Source organism: Manis javanica, chromosome 5 (assembly GCF_040802235.1).
Source record: "Manis javanica isolate MJ-LG chromosome 5, MJ_LKY, whole genome shotgun sequence".
Lineage (NCBI taxonomy): Eukaryota > Metazoa > Chordata > Mammalia > Pholidota > Manidae > Manis > Manis javanica.
This window is the reverse complement of record NC_133160.1, coordinates 21,788,137-21,804,849: the sequence shown is the minus strand read 5'-3', so window position 1 is coordinate 21,804,849 and position 16,713 is coordinate 21,788,137. Positions and strand designations below refer to the sequence as shown.

At 46.8% G+C, this 16,713-nt stretch overlaps 1 protein-coding gene across 5 annotated transcripts in view; it reads right to left on the bottom strand.

The window, feature by feature from the left end:
• Positions 1-7,915: 7,915 nt before the first annotated feature.
• The window catches only part of UQCC1 (ubiquinol-cytochrome c reductase complex assembly factor 1), a 150,092-nt gene continuing 141,294 nt past the window's right edge, over positions 7,916-16,713 (bottom strand). For 4 of the 5 annotated variants that reach the window (XM_037012775.2, XM_037012776.2, XM_037012777.2 and 1 more), the window contains 3 exons: positions 15,727-15,804; positions 11,414-11,527; positions 7,916-8,490 (listed from right to left, as the gene is read on the bottom strand). In XM_037012775.2, the coding sequence (XP_036868670.2) occupies positions 8,356-8,490; positions 11,414-11,527; positions 15,727-15,804 (327 nt within the window). In that variant the 3' untranslated portion in view covers positions 7,916-8,355. The remainder of the gene's footprint in view (positions 8,491-11,413; positions 11,528-15,726; positions 15,805-16,713) is intronic. The other variant, XM_073236684.1, reaches the window with a different exon arrangement.

The window sequence follows — 16,713 nt, the reverse complement described above, 5'->3', positions numbered from 1 at the left end:
GAGAAGCCTGTTTCTGTGTTGTTGAAGTCCTGTGTTTATCCCCCGTGTGTGTATGTCTGAATGATGGAACACACTGCCTGTGTACATCTGCCTGATTATTTTTGGGTCTTTTTTAAAAAGTATTTTTGATTGTAGCAAAATACACACGACATAAAGCTTACCATCTTAACCATTTTTAAGTATACAGTTCGATGCCATTAAGTACATTCATATTGCACAACCATCACCACCAGCTCTAGAACTTTTTCATCTCCCCCAACTGCAACCATGCCCTTTAAATATGAAGTCCCCATTCCTTCCTCTGCCGCAGCCCCTGGTAACCACCATTCCACCTCTGACTCTATGAATTTGACTCTTCTAGGTATCTCATGTAAGTGGAATCATACAGTATTTGTCTTTTTGTGATTGGCTTATTTCACTTAGCATAACGTCCTCCAGCTTCAGCCATGCTGGAGATTGTGTCCGAACTGCCTTTTAAAGGCTGGATATCCCATCGTGCATGTACATCACATTGTTTGTCCATCCATTCACCCACTGTTGGACACTTGGGTTGTTTCCACCTTTTGGCTATTGTGTGAATAAGGCTGCTTGAATGTGGGTGTACAAACTGGGCTCTGAATTTTTGTATATATTTCCCTCTGTGCCCACATTTGTATTCGATTCCATTTTTATAAGTAAAAAGCCACTGAATATTGGCAATTTCATATGGTTCAACTTGACATAAAACCTATACCTATGTGTAACTGTCCCTGTGCATGAATGTACATGTACCTACTGTCTGAGGTTTGTGTGTCTGCTTGGCTATCTTTAAGGATCTAGCCACACATCGGTGTATATTTACCTGAGTACACATCTGTGTACCTGTATGTACTCATGCGTGCATGTGTGCAGATCTATTTGTGCGCATGAGTGTCTGGGAGGTGGGGGGTGGTCTTTTACCCTAACTCAGGTTGTGGTACTAGGTGTATATACCAGGAAGTTCAACTGAGAGGGACAGGGATGGGAGGGGTTAAGTTGAAGGGGAAAGAGCTCCAAGGGATCCCTAACATCCTGATAATAAAAGCATACAAATCAAATAAAATTCTCCAGGGCTGCAGGACTGGCTGCCCCTCCCTATGGGATGAGTGGACAAAGGGCAGTGGGAGGGTAGACAAGTACATCCTGGCCTAGGGGCTGGGCCTTGGGGTGTGGGCCCAGGGTGATGGGAGCTGTACAGAAAGCTAGGCCCAGCCCCCGGCTGTACTGTGTTGGGCACAGGCCCCTTAATAACTGTTATTAAGAGGAAGAAAAATATTTTCCTGTCCAGGAGGTGTGTCAGGCGCCTTGCCTGGTATGATTCTGCCATCCTGGGGGCCATTCAGCACTGTGTGCTGTCTTTTACAAGCCAAGTGGCGCCTGGGCAGTTGACTGTCAAGTGGTGGTGGAGCAGAGGTTGGGCTGCAGCCATTCAGTTGAGGCTGTTCTGATCCTAACACTGCCACACACCTTAATATGGCACCTATGAGTCAGGAGAGACAAGATTCCTGGGAGGATCAGCCAGGGTTAGTTCGGGAGCCAAAATATGCCCAAATCCCTTGAATCAAGGCAAAATACCTGAGAGCTAAAGACAGGGACAAGTAGTAAGGATTCCCAGAGGTAGCCCTTGATGGGTATTGAAGGATGAGAAAGATTTCAAGATGTGCAGAATGACAGGCAGGGCCTTCCAGGCTGGAGGCCTAGAGAGGCAAGGGCATGCCTGCTGAAGGAAGGTGGGGAGGCGGTGCAGGGAAGGCCTGCCAGAAGGGTCTCCTGGAGCCACACTTGGAAGAGGTCCTTACTAAGGTGCTGGCTCTCACAGTAAAGACAGTACAGAGGTTTGCAAGATTTCTAGAGAGATACGTTAGGATAACTTAGGAAGCAGCCCCCCAGGGGTAGAGTGGCCCAAAGCACCAGACTCCTAGGAACAGTCCAGATGCACGTGGTTCACTGTTCTTCAGCCTCACATAGGCCTTCAGGTCACAATGGCTCTGGCATTTAATGGGGTGACAATCACAACTCTGAGTCACAGTGGCTTAATCTGTAAAATGGGACCAATACTACCTCCTTCACCAGGTTGTTGTGAGGAATAAAAGGGCTACCATATGTCAAGTGCCTGACTGATAGCAGTATTTCAGTGCATGCTGATTCTGGGGCTTCTCTGGCCATGAAAGGACAGGGGCTCAGTGAAGTCTAAAGACAAAAGAAGCAGTGACCAGGGAAAGGTCTGTCCCTTCTCGGGGGATGGGAGTAGGCATGTTCAGTTTGGGAAGGATACTAGCAAGTCCATTTGGCCAGAGACAAAGCTACCATCTCCAATCAGCCTTATCAGGAATACTGGTAAAGCTACCATTCCGATGTCCATCTATCTCTCTGTGTCTTCTCAGTTCATCCTGAACTTGGGAAGGCAGAAAGAGATATTACCTATTGACCTCTTAAGCTCCCAGCATTACTGATCCAGCTCCCTCTCCCTCCCCATCCTTCCCCTCCTCTCTCCCGACCATCCCATCCACCCAACATGTATTCAAAGCCTACTTTAGGCCAGCACTGTGGTCCCAAAGATGAGTAAGACTTGATCTCTTCTCTGGAGGAACTCAGTTTAGTGGGGAAGGTCGACTCATAATTATAAGCCACAGGTTAAGCCAAGGTATAAATTAAGTGCTTGGGGTTTAGAGCTCATGACCTATTCTGGAACCTAGAAGAACCCTGTCCACCCCACACCCCCCATCACCAACTAGGATACAGCCCTGTGGCAGGCTCTTTCTCAGGTGACTGGGCGGTGGAGGAGCTGTTTCTGACCACAGGGAGAGATGAAAGGAGGGAAGAAGCGAGCCAGCACAGGCCTCTGGGTTCTGGCTCCTGAAACCTTGAGTAAGCCTCTCAGGGCCTCAGCCTGCCGTCTGTAAAGCAAGAAGGCTGGGCTGAGGTCACCAGGGCCCTTCTAGCATTCATGTATTCTATCACTTTTTGACATTACAGGTTGGTGCTTGAAGACTCCTTCCTGGAAATTTCCCAGTCAGGATCTCTAGGACCTTTGCTCCCCTCAATAGAAGGATGGGGGTTCCCTGACCTGGAAAGGTTCTGGGTCCTAAGCTCTCCAGCACGGCTCAGAAAAATCCCCGGGAAGTCACAGAAACCTGTGATGGGTAATCAACACCAGGACAGGTGAGTGGGAAGGTCACAGCCAGGGACCCGAGGTCTGGCCTACCCCTCCCTAAGGGCAGACCTGGTGGAGGGGCTGGCAAGGCATGGTGGGGTGCAGTGAGAACCAGGGCAACAGGCACAGGAGGTACTTTGGGACTGTCATGTTCTCTGCCCACAAACCTGCCAGCTCTTCTTTCCCCCTTCCCCCTAATGGCTGCTAAAATCTAGATTTGTTGGGCATCAACACCAGAATGAGCTCTCAGCCCTCATCTCAGAAACCCCTTGTCCCCATTTGTCCTCCAATCTCTAGTCTTAGCAAAAGGTCCCCTCCTCTCTTCCAAAGCCATGCCCTTGTTCTCCAGAGGGATTTAATAATCATAATTCCTAAAATTTTTGGTAAGTTTCCTACTCCATTAAGTGCTTTGCATTTAGTCAGAATCCTTCCCACGCTGCAACCCCGGATCTTTTCATTGTGCTGAAAAAACCTTTTTACCCTGTTCTCCTAACTCCTGTCCAATTTTTCTCCATTTCTTCTCTGCTAGGTACCTCCCAAGGTACCACAGCTGCTGCCATACCCTGCCTTCTTAACCTTTTGCAATCTGTATTCTCTCAAAAATCTTGTTCCTGGAATAAAGCCCTTAAGCATCATCTACTTACCCTACTCTCTGTAGCATGCAACATTAAGAGCTTCCTTTTTCTGGAAGCTCTCCTCTCCCCTGGCTTCTATTCCAGATTCTACCTCCTATGCTGGTTCCTGTTCTTTCCCACCCCTGCTGCAAAAGCTTTGTCCCACACCTACCCCAGTCCTTGGTTTATCCTTTACAAATTCAGCTCTAAGAACTCATCCAGTTTCATGACCTCAAGTGTCCTTCTATAACCAAGACAAGGCCAAAGTCCTTAGCCCGTCAGCCCTAATCATCCCCTGAGGTTCAGTCCTGTACTATGCCCTTGCCCTCTCTTGGGCATCTTTCACCAGACGGGTTCCCCATATACAGATACAACCAATGTGCACAAAAGCAATGGGGTAGGGGGCTCAGAAGACACATCTCTGTTCAGCTTTGCTACAGGGTCACCTTCTGCCAGTAAGTGGTTTCTTCTCAGTGGACCTGTTTTCCTGTTGCATGATGGAGGCAATAATCCCTGCCTGTCTATCTCATAGGAAAATGTAATTAGCATTACCAAGAAAGCACAATACAAAGAGAATTCCTCAAGTTCCCCTCTTCTGCAAGACATCACCATCTTCCGGCTCCCAAGAGAGCTCCCCAGTTCTCCCTTTCTTCAAGTTCCACATGCAGTGAGGCATCATGTCCCGATGATTTTTCTTCTCTGAAATGTCTCTGGGATTTGAACTTGTCTTTGAATTTTTACAATCACCCCCTCCCAAACCCTCAAGTCCAGCTGGCTGGAATCCCCCCCTGAAGGAGTCAATCCGTCCTGCACACCACTGGGCATCTTCAGCCTCATCAGGTCACAGTGTCTCCCTGCCGCCTGACACGGCTACCCCGCCTTTGGGGCTCCACCTGGATCTTGGCAACTTTTTCTTCCTTTAGCAAATGACGCAGCTGGTCCACTTGAGTCTGAAAAGACTCCTGTTCTATGCCTGCCCCTGGGCACCTCCTCACCTCCCACTTTTCTCTCCACCCACCTAAACCTTGCCCATCCTTTACGTCCTGACTCCCTTTAAGGCTTTTCTGGATTTCAGAAAACCCTTGTTCTGATTTTTTCTGTTAGTATGTATATGTGTCCACACAAGCCCACATGGCTGGAATATTCCTTTATGTCTCCTTTTACTTTTTAAGCTGACCCTCTCCCACCTGGCTTTCTCTTCTAGAACTAAAAACACTGGACTCGTTGTCAGAACCACCCAAGTCTGCATGCAAATGTGGGCCTCCCTGAGCTTAGTTTCCTCCAGCAGAAGCATGAGGTTAGTAACACTTGCCTCAAAGAACTGTCATTGAGGATTAAATGAAATAACAAGTGAAAATACCAAGTAGTGTCTGACACACAACAGAGACACAAAAAAATATTGGCTAAATTGTAGCCTGGGCTTTAACCTCAGCTTGATATAAAATACAGCATTTATGATTTTTACAATTTTAGGGAAAACCAAAATCTTAGGGGTACTATTCACTTCATTGTTCAGTGTTTCTCATTTAAAACCCCTATAATATAATCTTCTCTGAAGAGTAAGGAAAAGATTTGTTTCTTCTGATGAATAAGTATACTTCCTTTAATGTGGCAATGGGAACTGCATAACCTTAAGCTTTCCCATTTCTGCCTCTGGATGCCAGGAACCTCAGAATAGGCTTTATACTTAATTGCAGACTTCCTCGCTGACCTGCAGGAGGCGGTGTGGGATGGGTAGAGAATACGGGGTTAGAAGGTCCTGTCCCCTCCTTGGGCTGGTTAACCCTCCAGGCCTCTCTGAGCCTTAGTCTTCTCACTTGTGTAAAGGATGTAAAAATAATGAAGAGAACACTAATTTTACAGGATTGCTATGAGATAACACATTAAAAACTTTATAAATTACCAAAAAAGTCATAATGAAAGTTGGTTACTAATAGTTTAGGTTTTCTAACGTGAGTATTTTCCCTCTCTTCGCTCTCAATACTTGCATATCTTTTAAACTTTGTTTTGCAGTTTTATTTTAACTGTGTCTCTTCATTTGCTGTGATCCTTTCTGGGAATATATAGTGTAAATAAATGACAAAATTACTCCTAGAGAGCAGTCTCCCCGAGAGCAAGAAATCATATCCTTCATTTTGTTTTGTATAATAACAACTTACAAGAGAAAAACATTTAGCTACAGAAACAATGTTTCACTTTCATTCTGTGCAAAGGTAAAAGGAGATACTTTGTACTGATTTGTTAAAATAACTATAGGTTAACAATGTTGCTCACGTGAAACCTTGATAAGATTGTATATCAATGATAACTTAAAAAAAAAACAACTATAGGTTAGACTGAGAGAATAGTCCAGAAAGGGGCATTTTTGTGGGCCTTGTACTGATAATGACTGATGATTTATTCATTCCTTCTTTTATGTAGCAAAGCTTAGACTGATGCCTACTATGAGCTAGGCACTGTACTGGGCACTGGGGAAAAAAAGATGACCAACCCAAACACAGCGCCCACTTTCAAGGAGCTCCCAATGCAGAATGCAGGGTTATGTGAATATAGTTTCAACAGAGTCTGTCACCTGGGGTGGACAGGAGAGGGAAGGACTTGAGGACATGTGAGATTTCTTTAGTCAGAAGCGGGAGGGAAGGGATTCCAAGCAAAGGAAACACACAGGGCGATCTCTTCAGGTAAGCCCAAGTGCTTACCTGAGAAGAAATCGGTTAGAAACCCACAAAGACAAGCACAGGTCAAACTAAGACGAAACTTGCAGCCTCTGAGGAGCCTAGATTTTATCTTGAAGGGGAAGGTGTCATATAGTCAGAGAAAGACGCCTTGAGGGCTTTAGGGCATCACAGACATGATAGATCTGATTTGACTCTTTGAAATGCGGCTCTGTATCACAATCGCAGTGTCTGATGATTCCTCATCTTAGGGAGACAGGATTTGGTTGTGCAGGCAGGGAGCATCTTCTGCTGGATGTATTCATAAAGGGCCTGTATGAACATAGGCCAACTGGGATGTTGAGAAGGGGAGTCAGCTCTGGACCAGGGCTGGATAAATAACCTCCAAAGTTCCTTCCAAATCTGAGATTCCATGACTCTAAAGAAACTCCAGTAGCTAAACTGGTGCTGTGGGCTGGGATCTGTGGCTGGGGAGCTGCCCTGGGCAGCAAATGGGTTAAGGCTTAAATTACTTTTATATATGAATTAATGTGTAGAGTTGGGAGCCAAAATCTGTTCCATTAATTTTTCCATCCATTCCAGGAGCAGTTAGGTACACACAGTAAAGTTTATTTTGGTGCATGGTATACTTCACTCCATTAAAAATAAATTAATCAGCAAATTCCTGCCTGGCTCAGCTCTGGTTTATGTAAATAGTGCCCAGCTGTAATGAGTTACAAGGTGTTATTATCTCACACACACAGAGGAGGCTTCACTCTAGAGCTCCACTTGCAACAAAAGCATCTTAAATAAACTCAGAGAAGGGGGTTTGATTTGTAATGTTTTCACAGAACTGGGATATACCTCACCCATATAGAATTTCTTTATATGACTCATTTTATAGCAAGTTAAATGAAGGAAGTTTGATGTGGGGGAGGGAGCATCCATGTGGCTCCCCGCCCCCTTTCTTCAATTCAAAGAAAATCCCCCAAGAAATGACCCATACTAAGAGGGAGGAGGGGACTGGTCCTCAAGTGCTCAGACCAAGGTGGCTCTGCAGCACGTGCTCCAGAGGCGGGGGAGGGGGCAGAAAACAGCATGGAGCTGGGTCCTGGGATGGTACAACTGAGCCAAGAAGAGTGTTCTATTCTTCTCCCCAGTATCTCATATTAGGGAAGCCAAGAAAGGAAAGACAGCATGTTTCTCATCCAATTCAACTCAGCGGGAGGAGGGAGCGAGGACAAAGGGACCTTTGTCCTTGAGGCCTCTTTCTAAATGACTCAGGATGTGATAAACCCCTTGCCCGTCAGAGGACCCCTGGGTCTCAGAGGATGGGGCCTGGCAGGCTGTGCAGGCAGCAGCTGACCCTCTCCCCTTCGTTGTCTCTAATTCAGCTAGGCGATACTCAGTTTATGGCATCTGCCATCTCAGAAAGTGTCTAAAGACCCTGGAATAAATAAGATCCACGGCGGAGATAAATCTCTATTTCTTTTAATGCCTAACCCAACCCCACAGCTCAAACCCAGAGGACAGAGCATGGTTACTCCTCCTAACTCAGCAGCCCTTGGTGGGGGGTGTCCCCTTTCTAACCTACCCCCATCCCTCTTGTGGCCTTTGGGAAACTCTGTCAATCACATGGTTGCTGGAGGGAACTTGGGGAGTACATGCTGGGGAGATCCTGCTCAGGGCTTCTCTTGAGGGAAAGATTATCTCCAAAGATACAAGGACCGTAGCCCACCATATCAGACTCCTGCACATACTAAGAGGAAAATCAACACAATGGGGCCAAGTATTTGACAGAAGCTGTTCAAAGGTCAGTTCAGGCCACTTTCTGCAGGGTCCTGGTCCAAACAGGCACCTCTCTCCTGGCAATTCCTCAAAGCCAGCTGGCCAGCTGTTCAGAAGGCCAAGCCCATCAAAGACCCTCGTCGTTGTAAGTTGGGGAATGGGGCTTCAGGACGCTCTGAGGATTCTTCTCCACTAGAGGGCGCCAGCTCACCTCCCCTGTCAGAAGCAGATCTTCACCATTCATGGAGTCCAGGTACTGCATCTGCAGCCGGGAGAGAGGGAGACAGGAAAGCAACAAGGGCAGGACAGATGTGAGGTGGCATAAGGAGCCAGCCTCCCAAAGGAGAGGGAGGGGAGGGTGCATAAGGGGGCTTCTGACCACCCCAGCTCCCAACCTAGGGGTTCTCTGATCTCCCAGATGATTTCATTCAAGGGAGTAAAGGAGTTGGGAGAAACAAATCACAGGGGATGCTCCTTTGGGAAGGCTTTAGGGAATTCCTCATCACACGTCTGAATGGACAGAGAGACGAGCCATGACTTTCTGGACTGCAAGAACTTTCTAGGGAGGATGTATCGGGAGACATGTCCTTGGTGGGGCTGGGTTGGGGGGATGTCTGTCCTTTCAGGGTAGCAATGTTAAGGTGGGCCAGTTTCCTTCTCTGAGATTTAAGTTCCCCTGTCTGAGAGAGGAGATAACATGTACCCCACAGGACTCATGAAAAGATTAAATAATGTAACATAAGAGCATGTACACTGCTAGTCACTGGAACTCTTTAATAGGTATGCCTCTACTGTCCTCTAGTGGGCCCTGAGCCCCTGGTCAGTAGGCCCCAACTCCAGTCAGTGGGCCCCAACTTCAGCCCTCTAGGATGGTTGGTTGGTGGGGTTACTGACAGCAGTGTGGAGAGGGGACGCCCTGACAGAGCAGCTGCAGGGCAGGGGTGGTTGGGCAGTTCTGACTTAATGATTGGTCAGGTGTCAGGAGATAAAGGTGGTCTCTGCAAGCATTCCCCAGGCTGCTGCTGGTAAGGAGAGCAGCACAATGGGAAACTTTCAGGTGAGAGGCAATTCCAGGATGAGAGCTAGATCACAGCAGGAGTCAGTCCTGGATCCAGAAGGCGAGGCGCCATTTTGGGGTGAGAAGCATTTATGGGGGAAAGTGGAGGGGCAAGAGTCTAGAGGCCTCATTTTAGGCCTTGGATTGTCTCCATCTTCCAAGAACTCCTTCATTTCTACTGCTTCGTATTTAGGTAACTGACCCTTCCCCTCACTGCCTCTCACATAGACCTCAGGTCTAGATTTCCCATGTCCTGCTGTCTTTCAGTGCAAGGTCAACTGATCCATTATCCTCCCTAAAAATCCACTCCTCTTTCCAACAGTCCATGTCTCTTTTTATTGCCAGTACTTTGCCCATTTCCTGGGTTGAACATCTCAACATCATCTCTGACTGGGTTTTGGGCCATCTACCAGACCAAGTGCTGTCATGGCAAGGACTAGAGTCTGCTCGACACCCAGCTTCCTGGTCTTCCTGATCCGTTCTGTCAGACCTCTCTCCTTTCTTTGGCCTTCCATAGCACTTTGTTCCTACCCATATCACATCACACACTGACTCATTCCAGGGTTAGCCCTGGGCCTGTCTCCCTCACCAAACCATGAACTGGCTCCTTAAGGGCAGGACTGGGTCTTACTAATCTCTGCTCTCTCAACAGAGTGTACCAGAAGGTGCTCAGAAGTTTTGCTGACAGAACTGGGTGCCCATCAAAGCTGCTTCCCTAAGAGCCCTAGCACTATTTTCCTATTGCCTGCCTCTCACTGGAGCAATATGGGACTTCTTACAGGGGGACTGGTGTGGCAGCCTCTTCCTTTAGGGCCCCCAGAGAGGTCACCAGCTGTACCCTTATCATGGCCCCTGGCACAAACCCACCACAACAGATGGAAAAGTTGGGCTGGTCTCTCAGAGAATATGGCATTTGCTTTGCCAACTGCTACTCCTGTGTGAGGGCGAGTCCAGTCAACAGTGTGAGCCTTAGAATTCTCCATGGGTGGGGCCCTCTGGCTGCAGTGCCTTCTCTGGCTCAGGCAGATTTGAAGAATGGTCAAACAGAAGTCCTGACTTTTGGGGTTCTCTACCCTCTAGGTCTGAAGAGAACCAGTATGTGGTTTTTCCAGTAATCAACAAGCTGGTCTTGCTGGCCCTGTCTTCTCAAAAGCCAGGGCCTGGCCTTCCCTTTCTTGGCTGTTGGAGGCTTGAAGGCAATAGACACAGTTGAGTAAGAGAGTAACTGTGAAGTGAGGCCTTTTTGGCTCCAGAGGTCAGGCCCATGAAGCAGCTGTATGACTCATGGGACAGCCTGAGCTGATGAGCTGCCTGGAGCAGCATCAGGCCTCTAGTGGCTACGTGAATCAGCTTGGGGTTCTAGGCCAGCTATGCAGGCTGACTCACTGGGAGACCCTGGAAAAGCCTCCATGTTCTTCCCCGTCACTCAGGTCACTCATCTTTAAAGCATGGGTTTCCCTTCAGTATAGGATCAGAAGGCAGAGATCAAGAAGTGAATTCTCCATGGGCCTGAGGAAAACTATGGAGTTAAGCAGTCCACACTACAAAGGTCTCTCTTGGAAGCTTTGGTATCAGGGAGCCTTGGGGAGCCAAAGGGGTGAGGAATGAGATGGGGTATGGGGGGCCCCTGCTTGACTGTGGATAGCACCTGGTAGAAAAGGTGTGAGGAATACCTGTGGAATGCTGCCTAGAGCCCTGTCCTGCTAGAAATCAGGAGCAGAAAACATGAATCCTGGGGCTCAAAGTGGGTACAGAAGGGGGGCTAGAGTGAGTAGCTGCACTGAATCCCATGCCAATATCTGTCAGGACTATGGGTATCCAGGATCCAGCACTGCACCTGGCACACAGTAGGCAATGAACTGTGAGTGATGAATGACCAAAAGCTTATGGAAGCAGACTACTCAATGCCTTTTCTTCTTCTGTTCTCATTCCCTGACCTCTGACCTGGTGCGTGGTTAGATACACAGAAGGTTATCCATCCATGCCTGTGGCTGACATGATTTGGTCAGAATTCCATCAGACTGGCCTCTGGGAACTCAACCTCTCATGATCCTCTGAAAGTCCAGCATCCACAGACCTCAGGAAGGACCTGCTTTCCATTAGACTCTGGAGAGGAGGGGCTGCTCACCTGTTTCCTCACATACTCCACCAACAACTCAAGCTGTCGGGGGTCTTCACACTCATGGTTGAAGAAGGTTCTCCAGAGGGCAGCAGCCAGACCATGATCATCTGAAAGGATCCCCTAGAACACAAAGTACAACCATTGGTTCTTCCCAGGAGTATGGCAGAGCTGTGATACAAAAGCTGGGGATGCTGTGAACATGCTAGCAACTACAGAATCAGTTCAGAAGGACTTTACAGATACTAGAAGAAAGAAATGGGGCAGCTACATGGTAGAATTGGAAGGGGTTTTCAGAGAGCATGTGGTCCACCCCCTCATTTTATGTAGAGAAGGAAAGAACATGAGATCTAAAGGACCAAGTGACTGGCTATGGTTGAAGAGATGGGGTTTGTGTCTGGCTGACCCTCCTAGGCCATAGCAACCTCTCTCGACCATAGGGCAGCCGGCCCATGCAATCAATGCCCGAGGGGCCAGGACGAGAAACAGTAGCAGCAGTGGTTCCACTGCTGTCACAGGGGATGGGCTTGGAGTATTGTGAGCATACATTTTTTTCCCTCAGGATCAGAGTTGGCATCTTCTCTCCTCATCCAAGGGCACACTTCTGCAAGACAGCTGGCTCTGGGGAAGGGAACCAGGCACCTTTTCACTGTCACTCAGCTCTGAGCTGGCCACAACTGGCCCAACCTCCCTAAGTAGAGGTACAGGTTGTTTGGCAGGACTGTCATGGGCCACAGAAGAAATGCTCAGAAAACACGTGTGTGTATGTGTGTGTTTGCACTTAATGCCACCTGTCCCAGAGAGCTCTGCTGGGAAGCCCAAATATCCAAGGCTAATCAGCAGCTGCGCCATGGACTTAGGGCCATTTTCTAGCTTGCACCTCTCTGGACCTCCCTAAGGGAAGGAGTGAGGGAGGGGTCTTGCTTCCCGGTGAGGGTGAGTGAATGGAAAGGCTCTGAGAAGAAAGAGCAGGCCCTTGTCCAGGTGCCAAGGTAGTGTGTGGAACCAGACAAAGTACTAACTGGGACTTAGAAACCGGAAGGCCAGATCACATCCTAGCTCTGCCAATATGCTCAGAGATGGGGATTCACTAAACCTGAGTCTTAACTTCCTCATCTATTAAACAGAAATGAAAATGCTTGCCCTTCTTAATAGCGTCTTTGAATTATAAGAGAATGTAAAGGTGTTTTGTTAAGAATAATATGTGAGATACAAAGATTAGGAGCTTGCTCTGTCAGGCAGCTGTGGATATAGTTGAAGAAACTGCGGGACAGACTACCTGAGTTCAAACGGCAGCTCTGCTACTTAAAAACTGTGTGGCCTTTGGTAAGTCACTGGCCCTTCCTGAACCTCAGTTTCTCATGAGCTAAAAAAGCATAATAATACCTATTCTACAGAGTTGTTGTGAGGATTAAGAGAGAGTGGCATGAAAGGCTCCCTCAGTGGTAAATCACTACACAGAGACCCAGGATCATTTAATTGATTTGTTGTGGGCTGACCTCTGGGTCATCACGGTACACGAGGTCTAGCATCGGGCCTGTCAGGAAGGTCCATGTCAGTATGGGGGGCTGACAGTTTGGTGGAAAAGCATTTCACCTGTTCCAAATGCCCCTTGCTAAACACACACCTATAATTCCATAGCTAAGGAGACGGTCCTGGCACAGTGGCTGAGTCAGGAAAAACAGCTTCTTCTGGCAGGTGGGGACAGGAGCCAAGGACAAGCTCAGACACATCGCCGTTCTCCAAGCTATTTGCTAACACAACAGCCTGGCTGTGTCTGAGGTGCCCTGGGTACATGCCGGAGTGCTGCTGGCAGTGACCCATGTGTGCTACATGGGAAGGAACAGGAGTGGGAGTGGGTGTTATGAGGACTTGGAGAATGAACACAGAGCACAGGACAGCAAAAGCCCTGGGAGCCACGGTCTGCTGCAAACAGGCAGCTTCAGTGATGGGTGAGATGGCTGGGAAGGGGCAAGCCCATAATCGGTCAGAAGGAAAAGGATGACTCACGATTTGGATTAACAGTGATAATAACCTGACTATTCCAGACTGAATTTCTTCCCACACTGGCTCCTAATAACTATATATGCTAAGAAGAGCAGATATTATCATCCCCATTTGAAAGATAAGTATACTGAGGCTTAGAGGTAATCTAGTTAATTGGTGGTAGAATTAAGACCAGAAAGTACTGGTGAGGTCAAGAGGTGGTGCTTGACTGGCTCTAGATAGAATGTGGTACCTGACACAAAGCAGAGTGCACTGAAAATGGTTGGGTAAATCAATGAACCCAACTTCAGGCTTTTCTCTACCACTGCTTGTAAGGCAATGAAAACAAATGGGAGACTGGTCTGAGAGAGGAAGCAGGAAAGGAAAAAGGGTGCCCGGGAGCCAAATACTAGTTTGCATAGCAATTTTCCCACAGTCTACTAGGGTTCCTACTTGTTTTCCCTCCCACTACAAAAAAAAAAAATTCATCCTTTAGGAAATGAAAACATCCAGGTTTAGAGTAACTGAGAGGAAGCCAAAGGGGCTATGTAGGCCCTAGAGGGCCCTGGTTATGGTTCAGAGTCTCACTCAGTGAAAATTGATCTGACACCACTACATGCTCAGCATGATGCTAAGAACACAGAATCACAGCAAAATGGCCTCAGCCAGCAGAAAGCTTGCAATCTAATTGAAAGGACAAAGCTAGTACACATCACACAGCAGCAGATAATTAAGTCCTGGAGAGAGAACGATGCTAATCTGCACAGGGGCTCCAAGGAACACTCTTAACATGGCTGACTCCTCACTCTTCAGTCTTAGCTTCTATGACAACTCCCCAGAGACCTTCCCAGTTCACACAAGTATACTGCCCCTTCCATTCTCTATCACTGCACTCTATTTGTAATTAGATATTTTGCTTGTTTAGTTGATTAGTGCCTTTGTCCCCATTAGAAAGTAAGCTCCAGTGGGAAAGACCAGACCATGTTTGTTTCATTCACCAATATATTTCCAGTGCCTCGCACATGGTGGGCACTTAATAAATACCTGTTAAATGGATGAATGGACAGATGTTGAAATTCAGAGTAAAATGCACAGGTTTAGGGAAGTCAAGGAAAGCTTTGTGGAAAAGGGGACCTTTAAGAATAGAGAATATTTGGAGAGCTACAAGGCATTCTAAGCACTAGAGAATAATATTATTTCACTACATGTATACAGGGAGTGTCTACAAGGTTTTAGGCACTGAATCAGGCCCTCAGGTCAAAAGCTGATAGACTCAGCTACTGCCCTCCACACCTAGTTGTCCAGCAGAGCTTCATTCAGGTAGAGCATGTCTGTGGAGCAGTGAGGTGAATGGCCTCTCTTGGAAAGAAGGCTACATATAGGAGGGTAATGGAAGTTAAATGTGGACAGGACATGTCACAATGGGGACAGTTCCCAGAAGGCCTGGACATTCCATGGAGGAATATGGACCTAATGTAGTAGAAGGTTCCAAAAGTGCCCACCACCCAGGGTAGGGGCACAGTCCAAGCAAGATTCTAGGATAAGTGCCATAGAATAGCACTGTCCAATCCTGTGACGATGGAATGTTCTACAGCTGCACTGTCAAAAACAGGAGCCACTAGTAACATAAAGTTACCAAGCACCTGAAATGTAATTAGCATGACTGAGGAACTGAAGTAGATCTAATTGTTCTGATATGCAAGGATGGCCAAGATACCTTGTTGAGTACCAAAAAGGAGTTGCAGAATAGTGTGACTACCATTTGCATAAATAAATAAATATATAGATTTTTGTGTATGCACAGATTTCATCTATAAGGACACCCAATAAAGTATTCAACTATTGACGCTTTTCTCCAGGGCAGGGAATTCGGCAGGAGAGGAGCGGGGCCTTCTATTTTTCTAATTCAACCACTTATGCATAGTTTTATGAGTTTTTAAAATGAGGATCTATTGCTTTTGTAATTAAAGCCAAATAAGCATGTGATTTGTCTGGCAGATCATGCATGCTGTTTATGAGCAGAGGTCTTCTCTCTAGAGGCACCTGGGGCTGAGACAGTGACTGATTGACATTAGTCCCTCCACAGGCACTCAATAAAGGCTGACATAACTGAATGACTTGATTATATTATACAGTGCTCTCTTCCCAAGCACTAGGCAAACTCCTGGGCATAATTAATCAGGTTGCTGAGCCAATGAAGCTAAGGAAATAAATAAAATACTAAGTTGTAATGGTAGATAGTGATAATGGTCCCTGAAGCTTTTCTCAGAGGCTCTCAACAAAACCTTTGTTAGGGGAAGTCACTGTTCTGCCTAAGGCTGGGCAAGTGATCTTACCTCATCATATCCCAAGATTGCTACATAGAAATTATTTGTCATAAACATCATGTTCTTCTTCAGGATATAGGAATCAACCTACAGAAACAAAATGGCAAAAATAAAAGTATGAAAGAAAGGAAAAAACCAGAAAGTATGATTTTAGTTCTTAACTGTCAGAGACTCTTAGTAGAACAAAAAGAGAGCATCTCTAACAAGTCAAACCATCAGTCTACAGCCATTTCCCTGATCTGTCAGGATCCTTACCAATTTGACAGCTTCTTTTAGGTTCTGATACCAAATTACACAAAGTGGTAACTCAGTTTAATGAATGAGCTCCAACTACATGTCAGGCTTTGTGCTAAATCCTATGAACACAAAGTATGCAATCTACTATGGGAAAATAGACATGTAAAAAATAATTATACAGGAATGTGTTGCCTCAAATTCTATTCCAAAAGTGGTAAACAATAAATGAATTTTAGCACAAATCATCTCTGCCTGGGGAGGCTGGGGAGGAGTTCTCTAGGAGGTAACACTCAAGTGGACCTCAGAGTGGGAGGTGTCTGACAAGAGAGGGGAGGCAGAAGACATTCCAGATAGAGGAAACAAGCGTGCAAAGGTACAGAGGCCAGAATGAAAGTGTTTGGGAGTGCCAGGGAGGGTGAATGGGAGGAACACAGTAAGGTATGTTGGGATGGGTTAGGAAATGTCTTAAGGGCTACTCAAAGGAACTTGTGGTGAAAGGACAGAAGAAGGAAGTTGTCAGAGGTGGGAAGAGGAGGGAAAGAGGCAGGACTATAGGTGAGATGCTGAGGAGAAAGGAGAGGAGAATAAGACGGGCTGAAGAAGTAAGACTGTTAATGTTAAGAGACTGTTTCAAAAATGCAATTCCAGCAAGACTATTGAGACCCTGGTAGAACTGTGCACAGAGAATGACCAGGTGGGCCTTCAGAGCCTAGAATGTAGTTCACTGAATGTCTTCAATAGGGTAAAACTCTGACCTCC